Genomic DNA, 13679 nt, shown 5'->3' with positions numbered 1-13679 from the left:
GGCTCCTTTCCTACCCCAATCCATCCTGGCTTCTGCGATGCCAAAGAAATTTAGATTATCCACCATCAGCTCACTCTTTCTTCACCTCAGATTTCTCTTTCTTCTCTTCTTTCCAAGGAACCCATTTCTGACTTCAGAGAGTGCTCACCATCCCATGCTGTCCATGCTCTGTAAGCCTGCACTCACACTGGTGCCCTCACTGCCCTTGGGACCCTGCCCCCCTGCTTGCCAACATGTTCGTGATTTCCCCGTCCCAAAACATCTTCTTTCAATCCGGTTCTCTCTTCCAAGGGATTTTTCAATCTCTTAATTCCAGAACGTCTCAGAGTGGTCTGCTCTCTTATTCCCAGTTTCCATACCCGCCCCCAGGCTTTATTCCTTTTCAGTGCCTTCCCTTCCCTTTCTAACACTCTGCTGAAATATCTCTTTATGGTCACCAATGATCAATTAATTGCTAAATCCAGAAGAGTTTTCTCCATTCTTACCCTTTCTAACCTCTCTGTGGAATTGGTGGCCATCTTCCTTTTTTGACATTATACATCTATTTAAGCAGGCTCCATGCCCAGTGTGGAGCCCAATGTGGGGCTTGAACTCATGACCCTGAGATTAAGACCTGACCTGAAATCAAGAGTCAGATGCTTAACCGACTGAGCCACCCAGGCACCCCTTTTTGACATTTCTATTTAGGTTTCCCTCTTAGCCTTTTCCTCCTCTCTTGTGTTAATTTGTCATCCTACCTCCCCAAATGGAACAGAGTTTTATCTTTGGATCTCTCATCTTTGTTTCCCCCTTATCTCATCTGTGCTGTCTTTATCACTTCCGTGCTGAACAGTGCTTCTCAAAGTTTGTGCACACAAATCACATAAAAGACCTTGTTACAATGCAGATTCTGACTCCAAAGGCCCCAGGAGCCTGAGATTTTGCATTTCTAAAAGGTAACAGGAAATGCTGATGGTGCTGCTGTCCTGAGAGCAGCGGGAGTGACAAGGATGTAAATGACTTACAAGGATGTAAATGACTTCCGGGGCTGACTTCTGACCTTGACTCATTTCCAAGTTTCTAAGACTGTATTTTTAGTTGATGGAATTCTCTGCATTACAGGGGCCAAATAATGGTGGTTAGTACCTCAAACTCCAATTAAATTCATATTTTCTATACTACCAAAAGAACTCCTTTCCATTACTTTAATTTTCTTCAAGTTTAGAAATTCAGTTTGGATTTGTATTTACACTTTTCTTAGCACCCATATCCCACAAGGAATCTAGTCTCATCAATTCTTCTGTAGAAATATCACTTTGATCTATTTTCTTCTCTTCATTTCGTTTCTTCCACGGTTCATTTCTTTGTTCTCTCCTATATGGACTATAGTGCATTAATTGAGATTCCTCCTTCCAATTTCTCCCTAATTCTTCCACTGCTGATAAGTCTAGCCTCCTTCATCACTGCTCAACTTTGTTCACCAGCTGAAGAATCTCCACCAGCTCCCTACTGCCCGGTAAAAGAAATCGTAGAATCTCTCCTGCAGTCTATCTCTCAGAATATATGAGTCCTGCTCTTGCCATGAGTTTTAAATCTGGACCACTTTGTTTTCCTGGACCTACGTAGGATGTCCTGCTTTAAATCACACCCCCTAAGATGGGATTTAAAATGCGGTCTGTCCATTTCAACAGTTCAGGCCACCTAGTGCTATACCTAGCCACCCTCAGGACCCTGTGCTTTTCACCCCGACTTCTTTAGTTCTATCCATTTGTACACCTACCTCCTCCCCTCACTCTACTGTGAGCTCATTTGTGAAGTTTTCATGATGCCCTGCTCCTCTTCCAGTGCATGTGGATCCTAGCATCATGCTTTATAATAGTAGGTCTCAACAAAGGTACAAGTAAGTAATTAGGTGGAATGTTCAGAGCAAGGCTTAAAAATCATCTGGTCAGGGGCCCCTGGGTGGCACAGTCGGTTAAGCGACCAACTCTTTGTTTCGGCTCAGGTCATGATCTCAGGGTGATGGGATCGAGCCCTGTGTGGGGCTCATGCTCAGCACAGTGTCTGCTTAAGATTCTCTCTCCTCTCTTCCTCTGCCCCTCCCCCACCTCAAATAAATAATCTTCAGGAAATAAAAAATCTGGTCAGGCCATCTAGCTCTTGAACCTCTTCTGCAACATCTCCCATCCAGAGTCCACAGTGAGTATTTCCAGGAATGGTAACAGCACAGATATGGAGGGTAAAATTCTGGTCAGATTGACCTAAGTTCAAAATCCTGTTCTATTGTTAGCTGAATGGCCTTAGACAGTTACTTAAATGCTTTAAGCCTTGGGGTTTTTTTAAATCTGTAAAATGGGTTAATAATAGTAATATCTCATAGAGTTGTCAGAATTTAATGAGATGATACATGTAAAATTGCCAACACAGTGTCTGGCACACAACACTCAATAAATGGACCTGTGTTTGCTAGTCCTCTTAATTTTGATATTATTTGCTTTATTTTATAACTGCCATTTCAGGCAAGCTATTCCATTTTAGATAGCACTAAAATCAATAGAAACTTTTCCTTCTGTTGATTTTTAAGCCAGGCACTAGTAGGTGATAAAGAAGAGAGATTTTGGAAATTTTTGATCATCTTGAAAATTATTTTAAGAGTCCAAAGATAATAAAGACCTAAACTGGTCCCATAAGTGCTTAGAAATAGAGAAGAGACGAGTAAAAGAGGAATCATGCAGGAAACCTAATTGGGCTTGAGAACCGATTAGACATGAGGGGAGAAGGCACCCGAAGTCAACAGGAATAGGAGCAGATTTGGGGAAGAATATGAGTAGATGTTAAGGTAGTTAGGAAATTCACAGAGGATTAAATCATTAGATTTGATCAAAGGTTTTATTAACAGGTCAGACACCAGATTACAAAGAGATTTAGGCATCATGAGTCATGAGAAAGTAGGATAAGGTAGATTACTTTGAAGAAATTTTGTGTTGGTGCCACCTGGGTGGCTCAGTCGGTTAAGCATCTGCCTTCAGCTTAGGTCATGATCCCAGGGTCCTGGATTTAAGCCCCGCATTGGGTTCCCTGCTCAGCTGGGAGTCTGCTCCTCCCTCTGCCTCTGCCCCTCTTCCTTGCTTGTGCATGCTCACGAGTGCTCTTGCTCAAATAAATCTTTAGAAAAAGAAATACTGTGTTAAAAGATAGCAGGGATAAAAAGGGAATATTCATTTTATTTTTTTTAGAATGAAAAATATTTAAACAGTTATTCAACTCAGAGAGTGAGTGAATGGAATAAGGAAATGGTATAAAATTACCTAGATGCTATGTGTGGGCAGAAGGGAGAACGCTGGAATCAGGGGCGGGGGGCGGGGAAGGGAGAGCATGATAGGGAGAGACACTTTGAGAAGAATGGAGTGAGGACAGAATTTCTATCAGCAGTCACCAGTCTCCACAAGGCAAGAAGCAAAAATATTGACAAAGGGGGTGTCAGGAAGTGTCCTTTGATATGAAGAGAGCAAACCATGTGTGGAATAGATGTTTTAGGAAATATAATGGTAGCTAATTACATAGAAACAAAAACATTGCCGAAAAAAGCATAGAAAGCCCAAATGATAGCCAACCACATGCATCAAGCCAGGCTCGTTTGTGAAAGGACTAAATTTATCTTGATATTACTCAATTTCTGCTCTTGGTAATTTATTGCCAGTTATTTCATAAATTTTGTTTATGGGGTTTCTATCCTGTGTTCTGCCTCTGTGTTTTATTGGAATAAAATGTCTAATATGCAGCTACAGTCATCTTTTAGGAACAGAAAGGATCTCAAAGACTGTCTAGTCCACCCCCGTTCTCTTTTGAGGAAGAAAAGTGATGAATAAGTGGGCAAAGACTCCCATGAAGGCAGGCTACTAGTTTGCAGCTGACAAATATCCAAGCCAAGCCACTACCTGCCTTCTCCACATTTTGAGGAGCTAAGGATTTTGTTTAAGCTACAATAACCATTATTGTCAATATTCGTACTATTAGGGATATGTAAGCAGAGATAATGGTATTTGAACCAAACACTACCTTCAATAGTTCCTTACCACTTAGGACACGAGATGTTCTTGTTCTTAAACTCCAAGTCGCTAGAGGCAGGCTTTCCAGAGGTCTGATCTGATGACCTTCACTGACTGCTACCTGTATCTTTACTAGACTTGTTCCACTTGTGTCCAAATTTAATCATCCACAGAAAAGGGTGCAATCAACATTTGATCCTGAGTATCCTCAGACAATAATGGGAAGTCTGTGACTCTATGTGATGGTAAATATACAATGAAATAATAAACCTTATGTAATGTTAAAAGGAATTGGAATTGCCCTCTTCCTTTCGAGGTCATTTTACCTGTCTTTTTTCATCTCCTTTTGCTAAGCACCATAGTAGAAAGACGGTCCAGTGCAATGCTGAAGCTATTAGCTTAGGAGTCAGAAAACAGCCATTTGCCTGGCTCTGTCACTGATTATCAGAACCTAGACACTTATCATCTCTCATTTTCTTCTATAATAATTCTTGTTCTCTTCAGAGTTTATTGTATGAATAAACTGAAACACACTTTAAAATCTTAAGCCTTCTGCAAATGTTCAAGGTAGACATTTATTGTATTTTCCTGCAGTTTGCATTGATTCTATAGGAATGTTGAGTTTGGTAAGTGAAACCTTACACAATGACACACTGAAAAAGATGTGTCTAAACTTGATTGCTTAGATCAGTGTTTTTTTGGTGATGGAGCTATTGTCCATTTAGAGTGATTATATTCTAATTTTAGAATGACCCCATGAGCACCCAAGTATCCGTTTTATTCATTCCACAGATATTTATGGAATACCTTCTGTGTGCTAGGTTTCAGCTTTGCTTATTATCATAAGGCCTAAATCTAGCTTTAAAATCAAGGAAATGTGACTTATTACTTTACGCCAAATAGACTTATTGACTCTTTTAACACTTAGAACTTGCCTATATTATACAGTTATCAATTAAGCCACTGTTGACAAGGATAACCTCTCTGAAGCAGAAAAGTTAGCTGCCTGTACGTTTATTTTTCCTGACAAACTTGTATCAGAGAGGGTATTTCAAATGCTTTGTGATCAAGATTTAAAAAAAAATTGCAAGATGGATTATTTTTTTTAACATGTGGGTAAGTTCGTAGAGCATTTTTATACCATTTCATTCCTAGAAAGATTATATAAAATCAAACTTATGTGTAACCCTGGAATCTGGCCTTTGGTCATTATGTTAGCAGCGCCGCCCCCCCCCCCCCCCAATCATATGAGGAATTGAGACATGTAGCCAAAGGAGAGCTGTCTAATTGTGGTAGCCCATCTGGTCTGATTTTAGCTTCTCTGCACTTCTCTGACATTGCGTGGTATCCAAGGCAAGGAAAAAACAAGAAAAATTCCATGCAGCATACTTGTCAATAAATGTTTCATAGATTTCTGCTGATGTTTCAACTCACAAGACACAGAGGATTACTATTCTATACTGTTCGTTCCCAGTAGCAGTTAATATTTTGGCTGAACAGCCAGCCTCCTTCACTCATTCTGGCTTTTGCTCCTTTGAAATCGGAGACTGGAGCCCTGACAGTAGTTTTACTAGAAAGAGGAAAGTATATCAGTAGCTTGTAACTAGTAGGAAAATAGTCCGAATATACAAATACATTCAAGATACAAATATACAGAAACATAGAAAATCATCCCCTCTCTGTATTTGTTAAACAGTACCCCGCCACCCCCTCCGCCCCCCGCTGACTTCACAAGCATTTGATGTGTGCATTTGCACAGGGTCCCCTACTTCGAAGGGCCCATGCTTGGTTTAATGCTCTACTGTCTTTGTCTTGAAATTCTTAATCATTTTTTAATAAGGGGTCCCATGTTTTCATTTTGAAATGAGCCTCATAAATCGTGTAGCCAGTCCTGGCACTCTTTTCCAGAGACTCTGGGTAATTGTGTTTGTGTAGCATCAACAACTTGTGCCTGACACTTAGAGATGGCAGTTAAACGTTTTTAGCATGAGTATATGAGTGACTTTATAAGGCTTTAAATAAAAGCAGCTAGCCTGAATCCTAGCCCATTAAATTATGCTAGGGTGGGGAGTGGGAGAGAGGTACTAAATTTTTTGGAGAAAATTTAAAATAAAGAACTGAAAATAATACAACAAATACCTATGTGTCTATCATCCTACCTGACAGGTATTATTTCATTTACTGAAAATGTTTATTTACAAATAAAAAGCAGATGAAATTTACCTGTTGGCCCCACCTCTAATCTCATTTATCTCACTGGGAACTAAAGTTCCAACACAAATATTAGATCCTTAGGGTATTTGTTATCCCTTTACACTGCCAGCAATAATATATGGTAACGTAGTTTTTTTGTGAGTGTTTCAGTACTTATGTAAATCATATGAGACAATATGTTTTATCTTGTGATTTGCTATTTTCATTCAATATTTTGCTTGTAAAATCTGTTCATACTGATACAAGTAGCTCTAGCTCATTCATTCTTGTTACCGTATACCGTACTAATGAAATCCCCGCCTGATCTGCTGTCCCACTTAGGGAGGCTGTTTAGAGCATTGTCAAGAGGAGTCTTTGTATTCTGGTTCTGCCACTGGTTAAAGTCACTAGGTGGGCAACAATGGGCAAATTAAGTGATCTTTCTGAATCTCTATTTTCACATTTATAAAATGGGGTTAGTAACTTCTACCACTTAAGGCGACTCTAGGACAATGAAATGAGATAATATATATAAAACGTTGCATGTGATACAAGCGCAAAAAAAGGGATGAGGTTTATCATGACTTTACCATATATATGGCTGAATATTACGAGGCCCTAGGCATATACATAACCATGATCTTGAATTTGCATTGCTTCATTTTTTTTCATTGTACCCTTAGCTTGGCTTTGGTCTTGATTCTATTTTTATAATGATAAGAAAATGTTACCCTTAGAATGCAGTCCTCGATACAACCTAAGAGTTTCAGGTCCCCCTTTTACAAAACTGAACCATACTACCTTGGTGGACATTCCGTGGAATAAACCCATGCAGTTCCAGGCTTAAGCCCATCCAGCTATAAAACTACAATATGATGCACTTACAAAATTATGTCTATGCTCTGCTCTATGCATAATTGGAAAAAAATGAACATCCAGCATTTTCCAACTTTCCTTTTGCAAAGTAGCGAATAATAGAACTGAGAGGTCTGAATTCTGTAAGTCTGTAAGTGCACTGCTGCATGCTCTCCAACTTGGAATTAGAAATTAAAGTAAGTACACACTGAGCTATTTTTTTCATGTTCTCTACAATTTCTAAAAAAATAAAAACAGAAGCCAGCATTAAACACAGTCTTTGAAGTAGATGGGAGTCTGTGGTGTATTAAGAAACTTGAAATAGCCTGAACCTCCCTGTGAATTTCAAGTTTTGTATTTTGGTTATTCAACAGATACTATACAATTCGCTATAGAGAAAAGGATAAGGAAAAGAAATGGGTTTTTCAACTCTGTCCGGCCACTGAGACAATTGTGGAAAATCTAAAACCCAACACAGTTTATGAATTTGGAGTGAAAGACAATGGAGAAGGTGGAATTTGGAGTAAGATTTTCAATCACAAGACTGTTGTTGGCAGTAAGTACCTGGAATTCCTTCAGTGAGCTTTCTGTAATTCTTATTTTCCTAAGTACCGAATTTTTAATTATTTAATTCTTAAATATGAGATGAGTTAATTCCCATCCTCTAGTACTTAAAAAAAAAATACAAAAGCGAACAGAATTTGAGTATTGGTATTTCAGAACCCTTTATATTAATGCATGGTTTTTTTAAACAACAACAAAAAATAAGCTGATATTTGATGCCTCTATTGATAACAGTTCTTTGGCCATTGTAGTATTTTAAATCAGTCTCAGATCTGTGAGCATCAACTGAGTGAAAACAGCAGTAATGTGTGCAGGTGTTTGGAATTGAAACCTGGACCAGTAAAAGTGAACATAAAAAGACTTCAGGGGGCCCTGAGCTCTCTTCCTGTGATCCCTTCATTCAAACTTCATTGGAATCAGTGTTTGAAATGATAGCAAACAAATAAGATGATTAACAGTGCCAGAGTTAGAACAGGAGTTACAGTTCTTCATAATGAGTAGGAAGAATTAATTTAGGAACACAAAGAATGAAAATAATGTTATTTTCTCCTTGTTTCTGTCAGGTAAAAAAGTAAATGGGAAAATCCAAAGCACTTATGACCAAGTCCACACAGTGGTAGGTACCAGGTTTTTCTCAGGAATGTTTTTTAGCAATTTTGTCTGCATTATGTTTTTGTTGTTGTTGTTGTTTTGTTTTGTTTTTATAAGGAAATCCGTCTGTTAGGAAGTGTTGAAATGGGATTAACTGGCTCTGGGGTTTTGTGTAAAGTACTTAATGCTTTAGGCATTTGCTATGTTTAGAGCTCTAAAGTATGTTTAAAGCTCTAAAGATAATCAATGTAGTTACTCAAGTATTTCCATATTCCAGGTGTCTTGAGGTGATGCTTATTATCTTTGCAGTGGATTGTTTTTTAGAATAACCCATTTCCAGAGTGAATTTGGACATGCTCTGTTTTCATTGGTATTATTCATTTCTGATCTCGGTCATCTTCCCTCTCTTCTCTCACTTCCTACTTAAAAAAGCCAACCTTAAAAAAAAAAAAAAAAGCCAACCTTTTCCAAAACAACGAAGCAACTGGCTTGGTTTTGTTTTTTTTTTACTGTGCCTAGCCTCTCGAGTGCAGTAAATATCTGCACATCTTACGTGCCTGACAATCCACCCCCCCTATCTAGACCTCTCCCGCTTCTCTCTCACTATAGAAACTCAGTCCCTTGTTCTTTCTTTCCCTCCACTTGTCAAAATCTCTTCTCAGGAAGCCCCATCCGAGTTATGTACTACTTGTTATAAATGTAAGCCATTGTTATAACAACCACAGAGATATTTGCATCTTAAATCATATAGCCAATTATAAAGTGAAGGCCATTATGTCCTGAGCAGGTAAAGGAGGCATCAACATTTTGAAAACTTCCTAATACATATGATCAAATTTCTTTCTAGAAAGGTTGTGCCACTTTACAATCTTGCTATCAATGTATCAGAGTTACCTTGCTATTATCACCCTTATTATTAGCCTGGTTATCAACATTCTGTATTTCCATCACTAAATTTTCAGCTAATGTAATAGTGTAAAATAGTTTTTAAATCTCTCTTTCTCTGATTTCTAAAATGGCAGTACTTTCTTCACTTGTTTATTCGCCATTTGTCTTTTCCATTTAATGACCTTTAGTTTTAGTTCTTAAATTTAGTTCTTTATTGGGAGTCTTATGGGTTTTATTGAATAGTTTAGTTCTAAAATTTAGTTCTTTATTGGGAATCTCATGGGTTTTATTAAATAGTTTAAAGACTATAGATTAAAGAACATCAACTCTTTGTGATATCATCGAGGAACATTATTCTCACATTTGTTACCAATTTTGTTTATGGGAATTTTTGAAATAGGCAAGTCTTAAAATTTGCTTAATCAAATTATTTGTCTTTTCCATTGTCACATTTTCAATTGCATTCTATTTTAGAAAGCCCTTCCCTATCCAGAGAGCAAATATTTCCCTATTTTGCTTTTAGTTTTATAAGTGGTTTGATTTTGTGATAATTAAACTCTATATGAGTTTTATTTCACTATATTACAGGTAGTAAGGTTATATATTGATTTGGTTCTGCATTTTTTTTTTTTTTTTTTTTTTGCAAACAACCGTTTGGCCTAGTACTAAAGTATTGAGTTGTGCCATTCCTTATTAAGGTCCCTCTGGCTTTGTCTCTCTTAAATCCAATCACAGGGAATAGAGTTGGTCTTTATTTTTCTTCTAGAACAATCCCCACTCATGTTGTGAATGGTTACCTAGGAGCCGTATCTTATCTCTCACCCTCTTGGCTGTCCTGCTGTGTTTTACATGTGACTCAGTGATGTCATTTCTTTCATTCCTTTTAATCAGCAATCATATCCCAATAATGTCTTGTGGCAGAATATTTCATCTAGTGAGTTACTCAGCAAAATGGGGAAGGATGGTTGATGTTTACTCCCAAGGAATTTAATTTCTTTTTCATATCATAAATAGCCATGATGAGAAGGCCCAGGAAGAAACTTCCTGCATCTGTGACCCAGAGCCAGATATTTTATCACTTCAAGCTGTGAGGTGGAGTACCCCCAACTCCAGCCAGCTGTGACAAGCTGTGGTTTGAAACTCTTGGCTATTTCCAAAGGAAAACCCAAATTAACTGAAAAGCTATTTTAAGGCTTCTCTCTGAGACTTTCTCCATTGTCACCTTCTGGAAAGCCATCTGTGGTCCTGGGTAACTCTGGAACACAGGAAATTTGAAAAGGAACCACTTGGGATAGCCTTTGAGCATCTGACATGGCCACTTAGAATTGATTCTGAAAATATTTTAGAGGTATATTTTCATCCAAATAAAGTCAATATCAGTCCAAATATTCAGACAGACACCTCTGAAACTGCTTTGAGAAGGCAATATTTTAAGAGTTATGAAATAAATTTACTTTTAGAGTTTTAAGCAAAAGATACATTGAGAAATGCTTTCATTCACCTGTACATGCTTACACCTAAAACTTATATGCAGCAAAAACTTAGCGGATGTTAAGCCCCATCTTAAGCATCTGGTTACATTATATATGTAATTCATGTATCTAAGGATGTGTTGGGCTGGCAAGCCCGGGTGTGCAACGTATAGCAGAGATCTCTTCTGATCGGTTGGTGCCTTTGTTCTACCACTTGTTAAATAGTTTCAGTATCACCCCTACCTGCCTATACCTCCAGAAAAATAGGGAAAAGGTGCATAAACAAAATGGTGATTCCTTCTATATAAATTGCGTTACTTGAGATCCATGATCTTGTGAAAGGAAAAACACATTTATCATAATTTTGCTCTTTCGTTCTTGTTGAGAATCTAGAACACTCTTTTTATGGAGGTGAAACCTAATGTTTACTATTGGGTTTTATTTTATATATATGATATAATAAAAATGGTAGAAGTGAATTCCCCTTTATATATATATATATATATATATTTATATATATATATATAAACTGATTCAATCAAGAACAATGGCTGAAAGGACCTAATTTTAATACATGTGAAAGGACCTACTTTTAATACATTATGTCTATTTTTCTAAAAAAACTTAATTATCTTACTAGTTCACTAGCTAAACAATCATTTTTTAATGATTGTGTTTATTTATTTATTTGAGAGAGAGAGAGAGGAACACACCAGCAGGGAGAGCAGCAGAGGGAGAGGGAGAAGCAGGCTCCCTGCCGAGCAGGGAGCCCAGTGCGGGGCTGAATCCCCGGACCCTGGGACCATGACCTGAGCCGAAGGCAGACACTTCACTGACTGAGCCACCCAGGCACCCCTAAACAATCAATTTTTGAAGTACATAGCATTTAACAGAGATTTTAAAATATAAGTTTAATTATTTAATTCCAATCTCCTTGGAGTGAGCGCTCCCCTAATACATGACATCTGTTTTCACCCTTCCATCTTATTTTTTTCCATCAGAGATCCACCCATCTTTTTAAAAGTATGTCTCTTATTGGCAAAAAGAGAAGTGGTACCAATTTTTATTTTTTATTTTTTTTTAAGATTTTATTTATTCATTTGAGAGAGAGAGAATGAGAGATAGAGAGCACAAGAGGGAAGAGGGTCAGAGGGAGAAGCAGACTCCCTGCTGAGCAGGGAGCCCGATGCGGGACTTGATCCTGGGACTCCAGGATCATGACCTGAGCCGAAGGCAGTCGCTTAACCGACTGAGCCACCCAGGGGCCCTGGTGCCAATTTTTCAAGTGTAACAGTTACCAGATGAGTGAGGTGAATAGGGAACAATGCCATGTGGTCACCACCCATACCTTAAGATTGTGTACAATGAATATATCAGGTATCCTTCTGTTCTTAGCACTTGTTGTCTTAAAACAAAAACTTGAAAAGTTTATATCTAGGCCAATAATATTATCAAAGGTGTATGTCTCACTCTTCCCTAAACGACCAGAAATATGAAGAGTTTTGCAAGTAGGACACTGGATTAAATCAATATGTTTTGTAACTTTCATTAGAACATCTTAAAAATGAATTAAAACCACAGTGTGACAGGCCCAAGTTCTTCTCATGTGGTTTGGCTCTTGAACCACTGAAGTCTGATTTTGAGCAACCCTTGCCACTCCCCAAATGGACAGCTTTTTTATCTCAGGACCTGAAAATAAAGTTAAATCTATAGTGAACATTCTGACACCACAAAAATACCAAATAGACAAGCCTGTAAGGAAGAGCCTACAAAAAGTAGTGTTAACACTACATGTATTTTTTTTTTAAGATTTTATTTATTTAATTGACAGAGAGAGAGACAGCGAGAGAGGGAACACAAGCAGAGGGAGTGGGAGAGGGAGAAGCAGGCTTCCCGCCGAGCAGGGAGCCCAATGTGGGGCTCGATCCCAGGCCCCTGGGATCATGACCTGAGCCGAAGGCAGTCACTTAACCAACTGAGCCACCCAGGGGCCCCAACACTACATGTATTAAGGCTGACTTTCAAAAATAATATCAGGAGGAAGTAAATATAATGCAGAGTGAATAGAAAGTCCCTCGTCCTCTATGGCTACTACTGTTCTGGTTATTTCTAGATAAGCATAGGCTTTCCCTAACCAGGACTAAAATCAGCTGAATTGGTCATCAGTTCATTGCTGTTTACCATATCAGCATCCTCTCCCCATAGAATCTCCCCACTGGATACTCAGCCACAACGTCCCTGGAAAAATGGTAGAAGTGAATTCCCTTAACTAGTCCCCCAGCTCAGGATATAGTACAACCTAGGTTCTTAAGGAACAGGATATCTTAAAAGTCGGGAAAATAAAATACCACATTTCTTCTGGGGCAGGAGGGAAATAACACTTTCTTCCTGGCATACAGTAAACACATAGATAATAGTTACTAAATGAAGGGAGGACAAGAGTTGTGGAAGGAAGTGGTGATGAAAGCTTGCAACAGGAATGGAAGGTGAGCAAGAGTTCCACAGAAAATAGAGCCGGCAGGGACATGGCCTAGGAGCAAAACTGGGACGACGAGGAAGGGTTACTGGTACCTTTTTAAAAAACACCGTACATGGAACTGTTTGATTAAAATTGGGTTGCAATTGGTTAAACAGTGTTAACTTGGAAATTATCACAGTATTTCATTTCTCAGTGGATCCCAGTAACAGACATTTCCCTACACTTTTATAAGAAGACATAGGGAAAGGATTCACAGTGTCAACTTCTTATTGGCAATTTAGAGCCTTCAGCATAGACATTTTAGGCAGGACTATTTTCCTGATGCTCCTAAAAACCCTACTTACAGAGAGGCAGCTACTTGCTTAGGAGTCCAGTCTTGATGCATCTTTGGATTGCAGATTAGGCAAGAGTGTAATTATGGGTCTAGAAAGAATTGGATTCTGCAGCTAAATTATTTCCTTGTTTTTTGGCAGCACACACCGTACATATAGTCTTGTCATCATCTTAATAGAACATTGTTAGATACTCAAGTTAGAGTTCAAAGAGAAACTTCGTGCCGTTCATGTGAAGAGTGGACTATTATCCATTTGTCCTTGTCAAAAATTGTTT

At 38.4% G+C, this 13679-nt stretch overlaps 1 protein-coding gene across 10 annotated transcripts in view; it reads left to right on the top strand.

Moving 5' to 3' along the window:
- ABI3BP (ABI family member 3 binding protein) overlaps positions 1-13679 on the top strand; it is a 238445-nt gene that overhangs the window by 91240 nt on the left and 133526 nt on the right. For all 10 annotated transcript variants that reach the window (XM_088026066.1, XM_028119206.2, XM_088026157.1 and 7 more), the window contains exons 5-6: positions 7451-7632; positions 8204-8256. In XM_088026066.1, coding sequence (XP_087882192.1) covers positions 7451-7632; positions 8204-8256 — 235 coding nt within the window. The remainder of the gene's footprint in view (positions 1-7450; positions 7633-8203; positions 8257-13679) is intronic.

This window comes from Eumetopias jubatus, unplaced genomic scaffold (genome assembly GCF_037043125.1).
Source record: "Eumetopias jubatus isolate StellerSeaLion01/CBP00866 unplaced genomic scaffold, mEumJub1_p1.0 scaffold_1, whole genome shotgun sequence".
Taxonomy (NCBI): Eukaryota; Metazoa; Chordata; class Mammalia; order Carnivora; family Otariidae; genus Eumetopias; species Eumetopias jubatus.
This window is presented reverse-complemented; position numbering and strand designations above follow the sequence as displayed.